Below are 21903 nucleotides of genomic sequence, written 5' to 3'. Positions count from 1 at the left end.
ACAGCAGCAGAGTTGAGCAGCTGTTCAGCCGTCTGCTTGTCTGTGGCAGGAAGCTGCTCAGCACCTTTTTATACCTTTTCAACTCTAAACTTTGGATCATTCAATTCAACTGTTTCATTTAATTTGTTTCCTTCACCTTTTCCCAACTGATTCAAATGTTATTTCGGTTCCGTATTCTGTTTAATTGCTACGTCTTGTCCTGGCTGTCGGATATTTCATGCTTTTGATATTAATAATTCTTTAATTGCTTATTGTCCAAATATTGCACATACATGTCACTGTCACTGTCGGACAATTCTGAGCTTGGCCCTTGAAACACACAGTCACTCTTAAATGTCTCTCTGCCATGTTAACTATTTTATTTATTCATTATAACTTTTAGTATTTTAAAGGAATGTCGTTTTTTAGAGAAATTGCACTTTTAGCTCACCACAACTGAACACAGCTCTTTTGTGGTGCTTAATTGTATTATAGATTATTGGATGTTTATCAGTTCCTATTTTGAATTGCTCTAAACCAAATCGCCTTCAGAATTTTAAGAAGTTGCATTGTTACTCTCCAATACTCTGTATTTATAGTTTTACTGTCTGGTGCACGAGGTGTTTTCAGTGTTCCCATTGGATTCCTATAGGTTTACAGTCAGGGCCCTCCCAGATAAATCAGTGCTCGAAGAAAAGAGTCGCTCCCGCCTCTGATTGGCTGCGCGTTGCGCTCCAATCACGGAGCTGTAGTGATTCCTCTCACACAGACCGGAGAGGGCAGCATGTAAAGTTGCGGCTCAGTTAAATGTCACAGAGAGAAAACACTGGAAGCTATTCACTATTTTCATTTTCAATTCCAGGACTAGAGGACGTGGAACAGAGGAATTTAAAGGGCAATCCGGAAACACTGCGCGTCAAATCTGGATTGACTCAATGGACTCTCACGCATTGACACGACCGAGGAAGATTTTGGATCATAAAAGGGACATTTTCTTCTCATTAGTATGAGGGGGATGTTTGTTTAAAAACCAGCAGCCTGGATATTTGACTGAGGATGACTGCTCTCATGAGGAAGGTGAAGGTGCTGTGCGTCCTGCTGGTTTGTGCGCCCCAACTCAGCTGCGCTCAGGCGCCAGAAGGTGGGCTCTCTCTTTCTTTCTCTTTCTTTCTCTTTCTTTCTCTTTCTCTCTCTCTCTTTCTCTCTTTATCTCTCTTCCTCTCTCTATCTCTCTCTGTAGATCAGACACACACTCAAACACACACACACACACACACACACACACACTGGACACTAGGAGCTCTTATGTAGGACAACACCTGTCCTCCTCCCTCACAAGCCTCACACACACAAACCAGAACCTGTTCTACACATGTGTAAAACTTGTTTGCTGTGACTCACCTGAACCTCTCCCACGATCCTGTGTGTGTGTGTGTGTGTGTGTGTGTGTGTGTGTGTGTGTGTGTGTGTGTGTGTGTGTGTGTGTGTGTGTGTGTGTGTGTGTGTGTGCTTCACCATGTTTGTCTCAGTTGTTTCAAGGTTTTGCGACAGAGTAGCCCAACCTTTCATCACCTGTTGACGCACAACCAGAGCCAACCCCCAAAGATCACTTATTTTATCTTATAGTCACTAGTGGGGAATTTATTATTGAAGTGAAGGCAACAATGACACCATTCAAACATATTCTTTTACAAGTACAATTCTTATGTTTTGGGTGTAGTTGACTTTAAATATAGGCTCGAACTCCTTGTGTTATTGTACAGCTATATCATATTATTGGATGAATATCCATTTTGATGGTGAAGTTGATACTAACACCTCGTTCAATCTGTAGAAATGTATAATATTTGATTATACTGTAGCCTATGTTTTTTATATAAAATATTGAACTTTGAACTAACCAGAGCAGAATCTTATTAGATAATTTTTTTATGATTGACTTATCTCTTTCTTTTTAATCAATTGATTGCTGGATTGTAAAATAGTAAATAATTGTCTGGCCAATAGTCCAAAACACAAATAAATGTACTTTGCTGGAGATAGAAAAGCCACTTGTCCTCACAACAATTATTAACAATTAATGCACTCATCACTTATCAACATTACCAGGAACTCAAGATGTCAAATCAGCAGAACAGGGGAAGAAATATGGAAAATAATCGAACACAATATAGGTATATCAAGAGTACTTTCTTCGAGTAGATGCACTCAGTGACTTTTCTCCACCAGGTCAGGTGATGTGTTTTTGGCAGAGAGAGAGAGAGAGAGGTGTTGTGATTTGAATCTCTCTGTGACCTTTGACCCTCACGCTCTTGTCGCCGTCACCCCGCTGCAAGTGAGTCAAGTGGCGCTCGGTCTGAGAAAAAACATATGAACACAAGCTCATCGATTTTGTTTAGGCAGCTGATGCTCAGATGACAGAGCCTCTGGCATCTCAGCTAAACACAAACACACACGCATATACACAGACACAGACACACACACACACACACACATATATACCCGGGCGTGCACAAAACAGACAAAACCAACAAAAGCACTAATTGAAAACCCTTTCATTGCTTTGCGTAGAGGCATTTGATTGTTAAGACGTTGTTGATTCACAGACGCAACTGACTCAAACAACGGCAACACACACAAACCAAGTTAACACAATGTGTGTACTTCATTAAAGACACACTTGTATTGCTTGTACTGGCTGTACAATTAAAACAAATATGTATTTCAAATAGAAATTAAATGATAGAAATTCCAGCTGTACTATTTGATGTCGTAGCCAGTTGATAAACAGGCTTGTGTTGTGCAGTAACCAGACTGTGAAGGAGGTTGCTGTTGTTTTGCTGCAAGTAGGACCTGCTGTTAACCTTTGATACGATCATGTCAGCTGCGATACATGAGGTGAACTGAAGAGTCACAATCGAATGAAAAACGGTAATAAAGTTTTATAGTGCTGCAAAAACATTTTATTAGAGCTGTGGTGCACTTTTGTATAAAAGTGTGTATTAAAAAGAGAAATGCTTTTCATGTGCTTGTTTGCACATAAATTCCCATACATCACAAAACATGTTCACATTGATAAATAACCAGAGATGTTGCCAACAGGTAGCATGTTCATTTTTATATACAATGTGCCAACAGGAAGAAGAGGTGAATTTGTACTTCACAAATATCTTCAATAATCATAACTGAATTCCCTGAATGGGATTTTAATCATCCATGCATTTTTCCTTGGGAAATCAGTGGGGAAAAAAACCCTGATCACAGTATTAAAGAAAGTGAAAAAAGAAAATCCTGGATTAACCCCCTAACCCAGATCTGCAACCAGATTTAATGGGGTCTTCCCTGACCTTTACCACATCCCTCCACCAAGTTTCGTGGTAATCCATCTAGTAGTTTTTTCCGTAATCGTTCTTACAAAAACATAAATCGACAAACAAACTAACAGGGGTGAAAAAAACAATCTCTTTGGCAAAGGTAAAACCACATGTTAGTTTAATATCTCAGTTGTCTTTTATGACAAATCACAGTAGCCTTGAACCATTTTATTTTGCTTTCGTGCTTCTACAGGTGTGACTTATCCAAATAAGTGATGTGTCAAAAAGCAAATATGCTGTCACTCCTGTTGCCAAAGCACAACGTTAAGCAACACTCTGCTTTCTGTAAAGTCAGAGCAGGAAGTCCTGCACTTTGGAAAGAGAAAGAAAAAACACGTCCTCCACTTCATCTGGACACAAACTCTGACTGAGAATGCACCGAGAAGTGAAGCAGTTCATCTCCTCAGGTGTCTGTCATTGTGTTTGTGCGCGCCTGTTTGTGTGTGTGTGCGTGTGCTCACCTGCGAGGTATGCGGTAATCTCTGTCCAAGTGCCAAGTTTCTGTTTACCTCAGTCATCGCCTCAACTGCTTTATTGAGCTTGTTTATCTCCTCCTCCCTCCATTGTTTTCTTTCTCTCTCTCGCTTCTTTTTCCAGAGTACGGAAACCTTGGCAACAGACGAATGAAAATAACAGCAGAACCTGATCCGCGTTATGTTTTTCGTCATGTGATACTTTAACACTTTGGCGCCGAGCACAATGACACCATTTTGTAGTGATTTTATATACTGTATGTGACAGTTAGTGATGGAATAATAATTGGGAAGGCCACAGTGTAAGGAGAGACAATGAGAATGAAGTGTAAGTGCAGACAGAGAGAGGCTTGAGCTCACAGCTTGATGCCCTGCACTTGTTTTGCACTCTTTTAAAATAGGCCCATTGTATCCGTGTGTGTGTGTTTGCACTGATTCCAAACCCTCCTCCCCATTCCTTTTTAATCCATCATCCATCTGCCAACCCTGAAGGTTTTTCTTTGACAGAAGAAGAAAAAAAACTCACTCGGCCAGTTGAGCTCTTGGGCTCCCACAGCAGTGGATTGTGTTTTGTCTGTATGGCGATGGCGAACATACCAGCAGCACATACTGTACTGAATGTGTAGTTACCGGTTTGTCTTTCCCCACAATGCATTGTGCTCCACATACTGCTCCGTGTGCGGAAGATTCTTCAAACGTATGTGACAAAGGTGTTTACGACTATTTCCCAACAGGCAATTCAAACTGCGTAGAGTCAACAGCTCAAGTCGTCCGCTGATAACGCTGAGCTGCTCTCCGGGTTTGACTAAGGTGGAGTAGATAAAGAGCTTCACCCTTGAGCAGCTCATGAACACACATCACTGACTCTTTCAATTAAATGGATTTGAATGGGCAAAAGATATGGCTCGATGTGATAATATGAAGCACACTGGGGAGTCTAATATAAAGAAATGTTATGTTTGAGGTATGTTTCACCTCAGATCCTTCCACATTGGCTGCATTTGCTGATTTAATCATTTTTGAGAGGTAAAAAGAAAGAACAGAGCTGTAAATGGAACAAAATTTAGTCCAACACAAATATGTTTCCTCTCCTTTAACCTCTTAACTATCCCATGACCACGCATGTTCATCTTGTGACCCCCGTGGTCCTGACACTGCACTGAAGGGGTGCTGCAGTGTTTTCACGTGCGTGAAGTGTAGAGACCTGCAGGAGACAGAAAAGAAAGATAAAATCACACAGATAAGCTGATGGGCAGTTAATTGAAAGTTTTTTCCGCCATTTATGAAGAAAAAGTCTGCACGTTTTCAGATTTTAGCATCGGATTATGCAAATTCACCTCATTATGATGTTTATAGCATTGTAATTTGCATTTGTTTGGGTTTTGGACTGATGGATGGACAATCAAGATGCATATAGATGTCACTTTTTAATTGCAATTATGATTTCAATCAGAATCAGTGGAGGCTCATTCTGCTGACATGAAGTTAAAACAGCATTAGAGCCTTTCAGCCCCGAGGCTTAGGTCAAGTTAACTCACTGCAGCGGCCCCGGTTTGTAACACAGGGTTTCTGTGGAAGTTCAGATAACCCTCATGACATCATCAGAGGTTGTTTTTTTTCATCCCCTGGGAAGTTCCTCCGAAGCCACAAAAGATATGATTCAACCAGCATGATGAGTAAACTGTAACAGTAAAAAAAAGGTACTTTAACACAGTCCCACAGTTAAACGGCACAAAACAAACAAATGTATTTTCTGCTTCCAATCATTAACACCATGCAGGGTTTTATAATTTCTTTTTTTGATTTAAGTGAAATGAGCCTTTAAAAACAATCTGTTCAGAGCAAGGTTCTGGGAACTCGATGTTCTCAAAAACACAATAAAATGACTCTTATCAGGACTTTATGGACAAAGGACACGCTCAATGCACGACTGTCTCTCTCCCTCTCTCTCTCTCTCTCTCTCTCACTCTCTCTCACTCTCACTCTCTCTCTCTCTACCACACACACACACACACACACACACACACACACACACACTGTGCTTTGGGGGTTAATAATTATTAAGCACACATCATTTGTGTGACTTGTGTGTGGTTCAACACACATTCCTTGGGGCTTCACAACTGAATCAACAACCAGCATATTGTTGAGATTTCGTTTTTTTTTCTTCATATGACAGTACATAAACATTCAGAGTTAACTGGGTCACGATTATGCTCATAACTACGAGGTTAAAGGGTCAGTTTGCCCAATTCACCATTATCAATTGGTATCTGGCCATGTAGATAGATGTGGGAGGTGTGCAGGGAAGCAGAGAAACTGGGACAGGTGCATGTTGTTGTTCTGAAAACAGCAGGAAGTTAAAATCTGTTATTTGTCTGTTGGTATGTCTCATTTACCGTCACAGGTATAATAGAGCTGCGGGAGTGACTGTGACCAACAGCTCACACAGCCTCCATGAACTCTAGTGAGGTATTTTAACACAGTCCCACAGTTAATGTCGGAAATTGTTTCATTGTTGTGATGACAAATCTGAACACACAAACACAATACACTAACATTTATATTCAATTTGACTTTCACCCTATATATAGGTTTATCATTGCTTTGAAGTCCATTGTTAATTAATGTCTCAAATTCAATGAAAATAATCTGTAAATCTGTTAATGTTCCAAAGTGATCCATTGATAGTTGTTAATACGACCATGGTTCATTTGTAAACAGTGATTCTAGATGATAAATTGACTTTATTTGCTGTAAATAGCACTTCTGTAGTCTTATCAACCAATTCAATTCAAAGCGCTTTACACTACAAGTCACATTCACACATTTATACACACATTTATACTCACATTCATACCGTGCTACTATAAGCTGCATTACTTCTATCACAGACTCTCAGACGCACAGTCATCAGGGGCAATTTGGGGTTCAGAATTTTTCTGCCATGCGGACTGGATGAGCCAGGATCGATCCACCGACATTCTGGTCAGTGGACGACCCGCTCTACTTTCTGAGTCCCTTTAATGGGGCCAGTTTGCCAAAATATATGCAAATATATGCAAAACAAATTGTTCAAGCCTACAAGATTTCTGGATTTCATTACCTTAAAAAGTAAGAAAGAACAATAATAGGTGAGATAATTTTATTAATATCAGCTCCACATGTTGCACTGTCACTATGTACCAAGGCTCAGAATGTCTCCTCCTGATTTAAGGATTAAGTCACAATTATGGATTGCTGGCAGGAATTGACCTGTAGCCTGTAAAGTAACACTTTGTGACATGACATTCAACCCGACACTCTTGTGTGATTGCAGAACATCTAAAACCATAGATGTACTGTTCTATTATGAGGGGATTTTGGAGCCTGGTTGCAGTTATTAGAGCAGAGCATCATGGTGGCTGATAAATCAGGTTTCCTGTTCATCCCAGAGGTGTTGGATGATGTTGAGGTCAGCGCTCTGTGCAGGCCAACAGCAAAATATAATATTTACTAATATTATGGCCCTCACTATGCTCTGGGGTATTGTAATGTTGAAACAGGTCTCTTCCCTGTACTGTTGGCACAACTTTTGATGCTCAATATTTTCAGAAGTGTCATTGTAAGCTGTAGGCTCAAACACTGTGGACACGGGGGTGTCCACATACTTTAGCCCATATTGTGTAGGCACCAGCCTGAAAAGAACATGTTGTTATTTGTTGGCGTGTGTGTGCAAAGGTTTTTTGTCTAGATGACGTTCAGATCAACAGTCGAGTTCACGTCTGTTCTCTGCTGCCTCTCGCCCGTCGGACATTTGAATAGCAAAGTAGTTCTCAAGTGACGCTGAATGGCTGAACTCCCTCAGATGGTAAACAAGGCCTTGTATGTTTGTCTCAGAGCGGGACATGTCCTGTACACAATCCTCAGCTTGTCTCGCACTGTTACAGTACGTTCATTGATATTGTATGAGCAGACCTCACAGGCTTGTAGTAAGAGACACAAAACACTCTTTGTAAAAAACTAACCCTGTTGCCTCATAATAACTTTTTAATAATAACTTTTTATTCTTACATAAAACTAGATTTTATGTAAGAATATCTTTGATTGTGATACCACTACATGAACATCACTGGAGGCTCTTATTTTTAACCTATGCTCTTTTCTTCACACTGAGCAAACGCTTGGTGCTCTGCTCAGTATAAACAGCAGCAGCACAGTGACTGACTCTTAGTTAACCTGCACACACACTGTACAGACCCCAAATATTTTACATTTTTTATTATGCCATTTCATTTCAGATTGTCGTCATCATTACATAATTTTTACCACATGATGAATGATTGGTTAAATAAGCTGTAGATTGTGTCCTTTGTGTTATTGGTTGCATATGTTTGATTGGAAGATTGAAAATAGTGTATTTCAGACCATATTTTTGTTGACCTTTGACCTTGACCTTTGATTGATCCACTCCAAAATTGTATCATTTGGAGATAATATTCCCAGTTATGGTGTAGAATTATAAATCCAACAGAAAAATGTCTCCACTCTGCAGAGAGTCAGTGTGTGTGTGTGAATGTGTGTCTGAGTCAAATGAAAGGTAAAGGAGATGTTAAAAGCAAATGGTTAATATTCCACCACTACCAGGAAGTCATTCACATATCTTTGTCGTGTTTTTCGTATTTGTCCTCACTGACAACCTGTTCAATAACACACACACCCACACACCCACACACACACACACACACACACACACACACACACACACACACACACACACACACACACACACACACACACACACACACACACGTTAATGACGGAACATGTCACTGACACTGTGGCTCAATTTTAATAATAATAAACTTTATTAACTTCTTTTCTTAACAGTCCTTTACAAGGAAGAATCAATGAGAATATCACAATGGGACATGAGCAGAGGAAATATGACAATAAAAATAAATCAATAGGATTAGTCTGTGTAATGTCGATCATTTTGTAAAAGCTTTCATAAAAACAAAAAACGGTTTAGGAAAAGATTTAGAAGAAGCTGCGATCGGTGGTGAATTCCATAATAAGGCTTGTTCCCCCTCTGTTACAAGGTGAGACCACTATCTATTGATCTAAGTGGTCTAGAGGGCCCACACCAGGTCAATTCATCTGAAAGGCTTTTGGGTGCAAGCACATTTAGGGCCTTAAAAGTGAGAAATAGAATTTCCACATCAATCAACATCAATACATAGAAAAATGAAAATGGTCAAGTCATTGTTGATTTTTTGTCTTTTCATGGATTTTATTGACCATCCACACATATCACCAGACTCATCCTTCATATTTGTGTATATTATGTGACATGTTGACATTAAGGACACCCGAGAGTTGACCAAGATCCCCTTCTTTTCTTTTCCAGTTTGTTTCGGCACGCAGAACAAGCTGAGTATGACGGGAGACTCAGAGAATCAGTACAACCAGATGAAGGAGCGCTACACCGGCTGTGAGATAGTGATGGGAAACCTTGAGATCACCATGATGGAGCACCACAGAGACTTCTCCTTCCTGCAGGTGAAGCGTCTAACACACTGAGACATCAGAGAGCAGAATAAATCTCTCCTATTAAACAACAATATGTGTGTCACTGCATATGTTACTGTGAGCTTAGTCCAGACAAGACTCCCTGTCACAGAGGATTACGGATCTCTCTCACAAGAACAATTAGCTCATTTATGTCTCCGTCGTTGTGACCTGTTATGGTGACTAACAACGCAAGTCAAACACTCCATGCTGCCAGGTAATGATCATTCTGATAAATAAAACATCTCTATTAAATTTACTGTCTTTTTCGCATTTTTTTTAATTCCACAGTCTATCAGGGAGGTGACAGGCTACATCCTGTTTGCCCTCAACAATTTCAACCGCCTGCCTCTGGACCGGCTGCGCGTTATCAGGGGCAACACGCTGTTTGAGAACCAGTGGGCTCTGTCTGTGATGGTCAACTACCAGAAGGAGGGGCAGTACGGCCTTCAAGAACTGGGCCTGACACACCTCACAGGTACACAAGACTTCGCTCAGTTCTAGTGAATGAGTGTTATTTGAAGTGTGGGAGGCTGGAGTGGTGCAGATAAGAGCTCAGGTTGGATGTAAAGATGGGAGCTCCCACGCCCACACAGTGCAGCCACACCTTCAGCCTACCAGTCGTCAGAGTGCGGCAGTGTGTGCAGTCCCTGTGATGTGAAGTCGCTGGAATGTCTCATGAGCTCAGTCTCTCAACCGCCACTGTAACACAGGCTCCAGCTCATTATACTGAGTTTGTATGTGTTGTATTAAACAGCGCATGGTGGAGTGTGATAGGATGAGTCATTGACCTGTTAGGGCTTGCTTCGCTAATTGTTCTTCGCCCATTAACATGCTTGTGTGCCTCCCACAGAGATACTGGAGGGAGGAGTCCAGATCATCCAGAATAAGTACCTGAGCTTTGCCCCGCAAGTGAACTGGCTGGGCATCGTGAAGGATGCAACAACTCCGATTGTGCTCACGGACAACGGGCCTGAAAGTGAGCGAAAAGCATGGTTATCACACATGAGCACAAGCTACCTTCATGATGAGTTCACATTTTCTCAAGTCAATCTTAAAGGAGACATATCATGCTCATATTCAGGGTTTATAATTTTAATTTGGTTTATAACTTGAAAAAGGTTTACATGCTCTAATGTTCGGAAATAACTTTCCGCATTCTGTCGATTGCTGCAGCTCCTATTTTCAGCCTCTGTCTGAAACCCTTAGCGTTATGGCCCCCTTCCTGATAAAGCCTAGTCTGCTCTGATGGGCCAGCTGGCCCACTCTGTTGTGATTGGTCAATCACCTCTCACGCGTGTAGGAAATGTTGTCCTCTGGTTTTACTTGGCTTTGTTCAGGGGGGTGCCAAACTAGCTGCCAGAAATGCATTATACAAATGTGGGACAGTAAAGCTGCTTTCATGCACTGGACTCGGCAGTTCCTCCATATTTTCTCTGGAGGACGTGCATGTGTGAACACAAATGTCTGATATGTTCGGTATGTTCATTGCTATTGGCTGCTCTAGCCTGAGTTAGACTACTTGTGGAGTTGGAGTCACAGTCTTTTATTTCCCTCTTTGTGTCACTACCTCTCCACCACAGCTCAGGGAAGAAACTCTGTCTGGTAAAATACAAACAGGGAATTTTGCCCTAAAACAAAAGTAACTCTGGAAGATCCTCACATGGTTCATACTGCAGAGGCCTTATCTATCTGAAACCACCAAAACAGCGACCATGCATTTGGTCTCTCATCTCTTCCTCTGAGTTTACTTTGAAGCAACCAATACCTCTTTAAATGTAATGGGTGTTAGTTTAAAGAAGACTTGAAAAATGTGAACCTGTCATTTAGACTCTTCTTTTCTTTTTGCTTTAAAATGTGAAAATGCATGTGTTGATGATGAAATCGTGTCTCAGAGCCTTGTGACAAGGCGTGTGGAGACGTGCCATGTTGGGGTCCAGGAAGTGACAGTTGCCAGATCTGTGAGTCACTTCATTATACTCATTTTCCATGTTCTGGAACATGTTTTAGTGTATACAATTTTCAAACATCACAGTTGAACAAATAAATATTAAAATCTTTATATGAATCGCCCAATTAAAATTGCTGTTGTGCTTTCCCACTATCACACTTGATCACAGTTGATTTTTGCCAGTACATGACACATCAAAATCATTTACAGTTTATATCAAGTTGATTATTTATCCACAGATTTACACAGCAACATAACGTAAAACCGACGATTTGTGTTTTTCCTGCAGGCCTGCGTTCTTTTACTTCTTACCAATGTCATATATGTCACATACATGAGCGTTATGTCATTTTGAAGACATTTGAAACACATTACTGCAAGAGATGTCGTCATTTTAAGTTTTTAAAAAGTGGCACAAATCAGTTTTTACGAAGAATTACATCATGACATTTGTAAATCTGTGGTGTCATGGATTAACAGAGCAACTCTCTCTCATCTTTCCCTCAGTGACAAAGACTGTGTGCGCCCCTCAGTGTAATCGCAGATGCTTTGGCAAAAGCCCCAGCGAGTGTTGTCACATTGAGTGTGCAGGAGGATGCACTGGACCCCTGGATACAGACTGCTTTGTGAGTCTGCTGCTTCAATAACTCATTGAATGTCTGTAGTCGTGTAGATATGTCACAGTGGGTAAATAATAAAGTAAAGGATAGCTGGATTCCATTTAGCTACATGAGTTATCGATCTCTTCCTATCATAGAAACAAGCACACAAAAGGATAAAGCAAATGTATAATCTGTGTTGCTGGAAATGAATTTGTTTTACAGGTGTGCCGGAACTTCAACAATTCGGGCTCGTGCTTGCCGTTGTGTCCTCAGACCCTCATCTACAACAAGCACACGTTCAAACTGGAGCCCAACCCCAATGCCAAGTATCAGTATGAAGCCATGTGTGTGGCCCAGTGTCCTCGTGAGTCCCCACACAGGCTGCCATTTACCCTCATGTTCACACAGATTGTTGCTGCACTCTATAAACAATGTGTCAATCATTTAAAACTTTATCAAACTCCAGCTTGACTTGCTCATGTGCACTTTGGACCATGTTATTAGATTTACTCATATGACACATATGTCTTGCATTTTTTTGTAGTTAACTTTGTGGTTGACGGCAGCTCGTGTGTGAGCAAGTGTCCACCTGATAAAATGGAGGTGGAGAAGAGGGGAGTGAAGAGATGTGAGCCGTGTGGAGGCCTCTGTCCAAAAGGTATTTGAAAGAAAACTCAGCTCCTGGTTTACAATTCACTTCTGTGGTGAGAGGTCAGAAGTCTTGTTTGCTGTCCCCCCACAGAATTATTTGGGAACATGGGATCTCAGGAACACCTCCAGGGAATCCTTTCAAATTTGACACAAAAGTTAACTTGGACTCTAAAATTAACTGATCAGATTTAGGGGTTCAAAAGTCAAAGGTCAAGGTCATGGTGGCCTCTCAAATCCTGATTTTACCCCTTGAAAATGATATCTAAGGTTGTCATTTGGAGGCATACATCTACAGTGCTGTAATTCTAGTTTATTTCTAAAATATGAATCTACAAATTAGCAGTAGCTGTAGCGTAAATGCAGGATAAAAACATTTAATATTCTCCTATAAAATGAACTAGAATAAAAAGAAACAAATTAAGTACATACAAATTGTTGCAAGTTTGAGGAAATGTATTCTCCATCACTGCCCAAGTAAGTCTGCTGATTGCTTTACCTAATTTTCCTATTTTGTTGCTTCCTCTCAGTTTGTCAGGGTACAGGATTTCCAAACAAGCAAACTGTGGACGCTCACAATATCGACAGCTACATCAACTGCACAAAGATCCAGGGCAGTCTGCACTTCCTGGTGACTGGCATCAAAGGGTAAACGAAACTCCTACTTGTCTTAAAGATTTGAATGTACTTCATGGATAATGTTTTCACCGGGCATTTCTTTTTCTCTCTTCTTTTCTGTACAAAGTGATGAATATAATAACGTCCCAGCCCTCGATACAGAAAAACTGAAAGTATTCAACACAGTGCGGGAGATTACAGGTGCGTGTAGGAGTAGGTTTTCAAACTTTCATTGTATTTATGCTATCACTGTGTTTATAATCAGTTTAAGGCCTCTGAAACACAATGTCTCCATTTTCAGACTACCTCTGCATCCAGTCATGGCCAAAAAACATGTCTGACCTGTCAGTCTTCTCTAACCTCCAAACTATTCAAGGCAGATCCCTTTACAAGTGAGCAGAAGCAGTTTATTTGTCTCCTTGTTCTAGCATCGACTGAGGTCATGTTGTTATGTTGCATTTTTGTCTGAGCAGACAATGCTGTACCTTCTCTGTCGTGACTCTCATTGTCTTTTTGTGTCTTGTGTCTCTTTATCTCCGTCACTTTTACACCATGCAGAGGAGTGAGCTCTCGAAGGTACAGTACACAGTTCACACGCCACCTCATCATGTGTGACATTTGTGTATCAAATACTTGTTCTTGCTCTATTGTATCATAGTTCTCACTGCTGGGCTTTTAATGAATCCTCATGGTTTCTTTTCACATCCTTTAATGGTTTCAAAGTGTTCAGGAAGCAAATGTTGGCATCTGAGTCTGGTCATATTATATGAAAGCACAATTCCATTTCGATTTTGGTCTTCATTGTGAAATGTAATCACTGCTGACTACTTATGTAATATTGACATTTAAGTATATACTATAGATTTTGAATATGGGTCACTAAAGTACAATTTGTGAAGAAATACAAATGATCCCAGCGGAGATAGGTGAAATTTAGATACCAAAATGCAAACACACTCACTTAAGTGATCAAGCTTGATTCAAATCACCACCAGTTTCTTTAATGTCATTATATTTTCTAAAAGAAGTTCGTCAGAGCATCTGTAAGCCCCGCTGGATGCTTGCATGTTTAGATCTGAAGATGAACAACTGAATCTGAGCCACTTGGATTTAGCTACATTAATGTTGGAAATGTGTATTGTCTTATTGTGAATGTGCAAAACAAATATTTAGCATCACGTTTTCAAACTCTTGAATTCATAAAAATGTTTTTATCCTCTCCTAATGGCCCATATTAGTGCATCAGACTGAATTTTGCATTGAGTATCGAGGAGGGAAGACGGGTTCTGATTACGGGTTGGAAAACACCAGGGAGCTTGTAATTCAAAACGGGTCTGCTGAAATCGGCAAAGTTGCCTCAAATTTCATATGAAAGCGATGGTAGATGGGACAAATACATTGAAAAATCTGGGAAATATATTGTTTGCCTCAATTCAGATTATGGGGAATAACTCATGTGGGTGATGGCAGCACACAGCAGCTTAACTCGGCCTCGCTGCGACTTGAAATGTGGGCTACTACTTGGAGGGATACTGAAGTAAAAAATCTTAATGCTATAAATTCAGCAGTGGCTCTATTTCACTATTAGAAATTCAGTTTCCCAACAAATTTAGAATCGCATCAACTACTTTCTTTCCCAACATTAATTTTTTTCAGTTACAGGGCCTACTCTCTACTGGTGATGAGGCTCCCCTCTCTGACCTCTCTGGGCTTACGCTCACTACAAAAGATAGAAAAAGGCGACGTCTACATCACAGGAAACAAGAATCTCTGCTACCCTGACACTATCAACTGGACGCGCATAGTAATCAGCAGCTCCAGCCCCGCGAAACGCCAGAAGCCAATCGACATCAAGAATAACAGACCCAGAAATCAGTGCGGTGAGTGAGGTTTGGTCGTTTAAATCACTCTCCTCTCTCAGCGTTAACGTAAATGATGACACAGTTAGTTTTGGTCCCCTGTGTCTGCAGTGAGTAAGGGTCATGAGTGCGACCCCCTGTGCTCCTCTGATGGCTGCTGGGGTCCCGGGCCAAACCAGTGTCTGTCCTGTAAGAACTACAGAAGGGGGGGAACGTGCGTGCCGGACTGCATGTTCATAACCGGGTCAGTCTTTACAAAATAACTTATAATAAGAATCATCATATCCACCCTGTTTGTCTTGTGTGAGTAATGTTTGCTGTGGTGTTAGTCAATGTTATCTGTACTCTGGTGAAACATTTTGAAAGTGAACGACTCTTTGCCCTGAACGCAGGGAGAGGCGAGAGTTTGCTGCTCAATCAGGAGAGTGTGAACCCTGTCACCCCGAGTGTAAGGTCCAGGAGGGGAAGGAGACCTGCACAGGCCCGGTATGCTTCTCTCTATAATAATAATAATAATAATAATAATAATAATAATAATATACATAGTAATAATTAATTTTTTAATTAATTTAATTTTAAAGTGCTTCACAAGAAGATACAACAACAATATAATGGAATAGAAGTATACAAAATTTATTAAAATTCAAATATGGATGAAAGCTTTTTTTTTATTTACTTTGAATTCATCAGTGCCTTTAACTAATCTATTTTACAAGGTCAAACAATCATTGTATTTTATTTGCACTATTTTACTCCTTTAACTTTTTAAAAGATAATAATATGCAGGTTTGAGCCTTTTTATTTATTTTACCTTTTAAAATAATTTTGCCCTTTAAAATCTTTTGCTTGAAATATGTTTAAACTTGGCTTGGTTGTGTAAAGCCTTAAAAGTCATCAATAAAATCTTAAAAACCTTCAGAATCAATGCTGCGAGGTGAAAATCTGTGTTGTGTGGTCATGTTTTCTTGAATAACAATCTCAGCAGCAGCATTTTGTACCAAATGGTGATGCAGGGATGCCTGAGAAATACATGTATAGAGGAAGTTGCGGAAATCTAGCTTGGCAAAGGCAAAGGCATGGACGACCCTGTGCATATCCTTAAATGTTAGGAAGGATTTAATCTTTGAAATCAACTGTAGTTACTAACTGATGTAAGGCAAGGCGGGTTGTGCTTACAGTTGTAATTTGCACAAAACAAACAAGCCCTTCAAGTTCAAGAATAATATAGTAATAACTTTGGGTCTGCTGCTGCCACCTACTGGCTTTACCTTTGACATGAATACAATCCTTAAAGTTAACTTGAATCTTTTTTGTCTCCTTGCACGTCTTCATTTTGTCTGAACTGTTCCTCATTCTCTCCAGGGGGCAGATCAGTGTGTTGCATGTGCCAGCTTGCAGGACGGCCCGCACTGCGTCCCCTCGTGTCCTGAGGGCGTGATGGGAGGAGAGGGGGTCATCTTTAAATACCCCAACAAGCAGGGCAGCTGTGAGCCATGCCACATCAACTGTACCAAAGGGTAAGGAGTGAAGAGATGCCTGTGTATGGAGGTGTACGCCATGTTTTCCTGCTTTAACCAGACTCCTTTTGCGTTCAGGTGCTTCGGTCCAGGAATTGGAGACTGTGGAGGGTCTTCACGTTATATTTCTGGGTAGGTTTATCTTCTCGTTCACACATATTTTAAATAAATTGTATATTTTGATTGAGAATAAAGTGTTGACAATGTGACATCTGTTCTTTTTCATCTCTGTCTCTAGACAAGAGACTACAGCCATTGTACTGGGAGTGATCGCCCTCATCTTCGCGTCATTCTCTATCTTCGTGCTGACTGTTCTGTACCGAAGAGGTATCGCCATTCGCCGCAAGCGAGCCATGAGGAGATACATGGAAAGTGGAGAGGTCAGTAAAAGGCTGCAGCTTAGATGGCATGATTCTTTTATTATGCTTCACTTGAGGATTGTTAATGAACGCTCTACTTTCCAACAGAGTTTCGAGCCTTTGGAGCCTGGAGAGAAAGGAGCTAAAGTCCACGCTCGGACCCTGAAGCCCACAGAGCTGCGTAAGATCAAGCTGCTGGGTAACGGAGTGTTCGGATCAGTCCATAAGGTACTTGTGGTTGCCAATGTTGCCTGGACAATGTATTTTTGCACATGTAAGACTTATCGAAGAAATGACGTATCTCTGTTTTCTGTGCTTTATAGGGTATTTGGATTCCTGAGGGGGATACAGTGAAGCTCCCTGTGGCCATAAAGACAATTCATGATCGCATGGGTCGACAGACCTTCAATGGGCTGACAGACGTAAGAAAACATCATTTAAAGGAGAACTGCTCGCTGTGTGCTTGAAAGTTGACTTTGAAATGTTTCAGCTTAAACTATTCCTTCAGCATGATCCCTCTTACTTCTCCAGTGCTGATATGTACACTGAGTATGATGAGTAATACTCCATAGTCAGAACTTATATGTAGACACTCTACTACTTGGCTAAATTCCTATTATGAGGCAACGTTGCGTCCTCATTGTCAAACTAGAGTGGCACTTAGTTGATTGCATACCTCCAACAAGGCCCAAACAGTCCCCTAAATACACCAGATCATGGATCTTTCATCAAGAATCATGAATTAATCTCTGAGATATGAAAATGTTGAAAAAATGCTCAATTTCACAATTTTTAAGAAAGTGAAAAAGAAATCCTGGAGCCATTCCCTGAACAATCCAGATGCTTTCCTCCTCGAAGGAACAAGCTCTAAACCCACAGAACTGCTTTTCCAACAGACAATCAGTTACTTAGAAGATTAACTTTGTGTGGACTACTGCTCAGAATTCATGTTAACACTAAATGACTAACAAGATAACCCATGTGGTCACTACAGCACATGTTGACGATGGGAAGCTTGGACCACATTAACGTTGTCAGGATCCTGGGTATCTGCCCCGGGTCCAGCCTGCAGCTCGTCAGCCAGCTCAGCGGCCAGGGCTCCCTGCTGGAGCACGTCAAGAACCGCAAGAACAACCTCAGCCCGCAGAGGCTGCTCAACTGGTGTGTTCAAATCGCAAAGGTAAAGGATCAACCTTTTTCTATTTTTGTGTGTGTGTTAGGCCTAATTTCACATTGTGAGTCTACTCCACCGATCAGCTGGGAACTTAAACACTATCTTGCTCTGATCAGGGTATGTATTACCTGGAGGAGAACAGGATGGTCCACCGGAACCTGGCTGCCAGAAATGTGCTCTTGAAGAGCAATTACACCGTCCAGATCTCAGACTACGGCATCGCAGACCTGCTGTATCCTGATGACAAGAAGTACTTTTTCAATGAGTTCAAGGTCAATACCAAACTTCATTAACACAGGATTTGACGTTCAATGACCATTTATTTAAACCCCGTTTTTACTGAAGTTATCAATTGAGAGATTTTCTGTTTACATCATCAGACACCGATCAAATGGATGGCCTTGGAGAGCATCTTGTTTCGCAGATACACACACCAGAGTGATGTCTGGAGTTATGGTGAGTTTTAATATGGCCAAGTTTGATTAATATTCAACATTTGTGACAGCAGTGGCTGCTGCACCAGTAGCCCTGTTTCATAGCACACTAAATCCTTTGTCCTCATTAGGTGTGACAATATGGGAGATGATGTCTTACGGGGTAGAGCCGTACACAACAATGCGTCCGCAGGAAGTTCCTGATCTGCTGGAAAAGGGCGAGCGTCTCTCTCAGCCTCAGACTTGCACCATCGATGTCTACATGGTCATGGTCAAGTGTGAGTGTCTCGCTTCTCTACTTCTTTTATATTAGGTCTGAACTAAAAAATAGCAATAAAGTTCACTTTATAGTCGTACTAGCACTGGCTGAAGAGATGGATTAAAGTCAAATATCTTGAAAAATATTGAATAGATTTGAAATTTTATGCAGACATTTCTTTTCCAACTCGTTTCGGTTATATCTCTTAACTATTAATTAAGTTTTAGATAGCTGGAAATCTGATAAAAATTCCATTAGCCTCAGCTGCACTTTGTATTTAGAGCCAATTAGCAAATGTTAGCAGATAACACAATAAAACAAGATGGTAAACATGGTTAAAGTTATACCTTGCAAGCACATCAACATGGTAACATTGGCAGTTTGCTTAAACTAAGCTGTGTCCAAGTACAGTCCCACAATTAGCATATCTAACTACATTTTATTTAGTTTCTGATGCTCTTTATTGTGCATTGGTGTTAAAGTGTAATTCTTGTTCTCGATTTCCAGGTTGGATGATTGACGAGAATGTACGGCCAACCTTCAAAGAGCTGGCCAATGAATTTACCAGAATGGCCAGAGACCCGCCTCGATACCTGGTGATAAAAGTAAGAAAGACTGTGCGTGTTTAAGCTTCAGTAAAAGTGAACATGCAGTGCACTAATCTGTATCTCCCCTCTGTCCTCCAGGAGGAATGCAGTCAACAGGTCACGCCCCTGGATGAAGTCGCTCACTGGAGTGCAGACCTGGAGGATCTGGATGAGCTAGACATTGAGCTGAAGGACCAGGAGAGAGAGGATGTCATGGATGGCAAGGCGTCAGCATCACAATGCCTGTCCCAGTCCAGAAGCCTAAGTCACGTCTCCAGGGTGGACACTCACAGAGTAATGGATACAACTTCTTAACAATGTTATGGCCAATTTATATTTGGAAAGGTCAATATCTAAATTTGACTCCTGTATTTTTTTTATAAAGGTTACTCTTAATCCATCGAGTGCAGCTGAATATTTGCCTATGACCCCAGGTGTTGACAGCCCAGGACAGGTAGATAAAACTTATGGTGTTCAGCCACATTAACTGTTCTGTGTTTTTGTACTGTATGTACCCTTACTGCTCCCAGCGGAGTACAAGTCATAATATCTAAATATATGTTACTGCACATCGTATTACTAATACAGCCCTGTTTGTGTTGTCCTGTGCAGGCTATGTGGCAGTCACGCTCTCGTCTTAACTCAGCCCGCACCGTGTCTGAGAGCTCGGAGGGCTGCAGCACAGCAGTGGAGCTGGAGATGTGTGAGGACTTTCCTCTGGCAGGGAGCCTGAAAAGAAGACGCAATCGTGAGGACAGTGCTTACATGTCGCAAAGGGACAGCATGTCCGGGGGTCCACCAGAGACTCCGTCCCCAGAAATTGAGGAAGAAGACCAGAATGGATATGTGCTTCCTGGAGAAAGCCCAGAGAGAGGTGACAGCATTATTCATTATAGCATCATAGTATGTGGCCCTTACAATGGGAACTTAGTGCTTAAAGGAGTACAGTATTTCAACATTTTGGGAAATACATTTGTTTACTTTCTTGATGAGAATTTGATGAAAAGATTGACACAGCACTCTCATGTCTGTATAGTAAAAATGAAGCCTCTGCTGGTTTGCTTTGTTTAGTTTGGCAGAAAGACCAGAAAAAGGGTGGAAACAGTGATCTGAAAAGATGTAGCCTACAGCAGATTTTAATGTTACCTGTTCCCCAGGAAATGCAAAAGGGTAATTTTTTTCACTTTCTTCTCTTCTTTTTTAGATAATCTACTTTCTTCATCTCGAGCCACTTCTGGCAGGATGGGCAAGTCTCATTCATTAGGCCTCTTGGATGACCCCGACGATGAGGAATATGAGTATATGAACAAGCAGACACCTGTCTTGCAAATGCAAAATAGCCACTGGCTGAAACGAAACAAGGCAAGAACTTCCTCCGTATCGTCACAAGCGACAGCGTGCTCAAGTGATACCACGCCGTCTCTGGAGGTCAGGGGAGTTCACACAAGGATCAAGGACAACTCTGAATCGGAGCAGCCGGGTTCTAACGAGGTTCAGTATGAATACATGGACATCAGAGGTGGTGACAAAGAGGAGATCCCTCCAGCACATGAACCTCCTCCTCCTCCAATACCAGCGAAGCTTGTGGCACAGGTGGAGGATGAAGATGAGGAGGAGGAGGAGGGGGAGGAGGAGGAGGAGGATGAATACCTGGAGGACAGTAACTATCATTACACCAACAGACAGCCGAAGCTGCGACAGGCTCTTCATGACAGGAAGGAGCTGCATGAGAGGGAAAACGGCGAGGCGTATGAGTACGAAGACATGGACTGCTTTGGTGCCTCACAGCCTGGAGACGCAGTAGTGTACCAGAATTTGCGGAGGGAAGGAGATGGAGCAGTGGACGGCACAGAGGGGAATCGATCTGGGTTTGAACCTTATGTAAAGGTGCGAGCTGGAGTCATGCCTGGGGAGCCTGCAGCCGGCGACAGATCTTTTGACAATCCCGATTACTGGCACAGCAGAATCTTCCTGAAGTCCTAAGCAGTGCCAACATGAGGAACATTTTAAATGTCATCAACCATGAAGGACCTGAAACAGGAAATGTAATCAGAAGCCTCAAACACCAACTTAAAAAACCCAGCATATGTGGCTTTACTGTCTGTTACAGTGTACATCCTATGTTGTATATAGGCCTTTGATTTGGGGGCATTTCCAGAAGTAATGCAATAGCACTGATTGTTGAAAACTCCAACAGAAATGAACAGATTACAAGCTATATTTCTCTGTTTACATTTGGAAATGAACAAAGTAAGAGAAAATGTTTTTTCACTTTCCTATGTGTTATGAGACCTCTTTGTGTGATTATATATGAATTTTATACTCAATTAAAATACTTTGAAATTTGAAGCAATAACCTTTTGTTTTGAATTTCCCAGTGTAGCATGATCATGTGTGATATGTGTGAAATGTGCATCGACAAAAAAAGTTCCCACACGGGTCGATCGGTTTTAATCGTGTGCTGGTCATGGTGTAATTTCTGTGAATTGACAAAGGTTGTATCTTTTTCCAGAGATTTC

General features: G+C 41.3%; 1 protein-coding gene across 1 annotated transcript; it reads left to right on the top strand.

Annotated features, from left to right (window-relative positions):
* The first annotated feature begins 739 nt into the window (after positions 1–739).
* erbb3a (erb-b2 receptor tyrosine kinase 3a) lies at positions 740–21821 on the top strand. The gene is made up of 29 exons (XM_034585012.1): positions 740–1120; positions 9216–9367; positions 9668–9854; positions 10230–10355; positions 11272–11337; positions 11835–11953; positions 12152–12293; positions 12474–12587; positions 13108–13225; positions 13323–13396; positions 13497–13587; positions 13754–13771; positions 14858–15075; positions 15166–15298; positions 15447–15540; positions 16417–16571; positions 16650–16703; positions 16810–16951; positions 17039–17158; positions 17254–17352; positions 17925–18110; positions 18221–18376; positions 18485–18560; positions 18670–18816; positions 19305–19402; positions 19484–19678; positions 19770–19838; positions 19997–20258; positions 20589–21821. The coding sequence occupies exons 1-29, from the start codon at positions 1036–1038 to the stop codon at positions 21365–21367; spliced, it is 4275 nt and encodes a 1424-aa protein (XP_034440903.1). The 5' UTR covers positions 740–1035; the 3' UTR covers positions 21368–21821.
* The last annotated feature ends 82 nt before the right edge of the window (positions 21822–21903 follow it).

The sequence above is a fragment of the Hippoglossus hippoglossus genome, chromosome 5 (assembly GCF_009819705.1).
Source record: "Hippoglossus hippoglossus isolate fHipHip1 chromosome 5, fHipHip1.pri, whole genome shotgun sequence".
Taxonomy (NCBI): domain Eukaryota; kingdom Metazoa; phylum Chordata; class Actinopteri; order Pleuronectiformes; family Pleuronectidae; genus Hippoglossus; species Hippoglossus hippoglossus.
Note: the sequence above shows the minus strand (reverse complement) of the source record. Positions and strands in the feature narration are given on the sequence as shown.

Coding starts and splice junctions, on each gene's coding strand:
- erbb3a (XM_034585012.1), top strand. CDS start 1,036: ATGACTGCTCTCATGAGGAAGGTGAAGGTGCTGTGCGTCCTGCTGGTT. Junction 9,368..9,667: donor GAGACTTCTCCTTCCTGCAG/GTGAAGCGTCTA, acceptor TTAATTCCACAG/TCTATCAGGGAGGTGACAGG. Junction 18,111..18,220: donor GGTGTGTTCAAATCGCAAAG/GTAAAGGATCAA, acceptor TGCTCTGATCAG/GGTATGTATTACCTGGAGGA.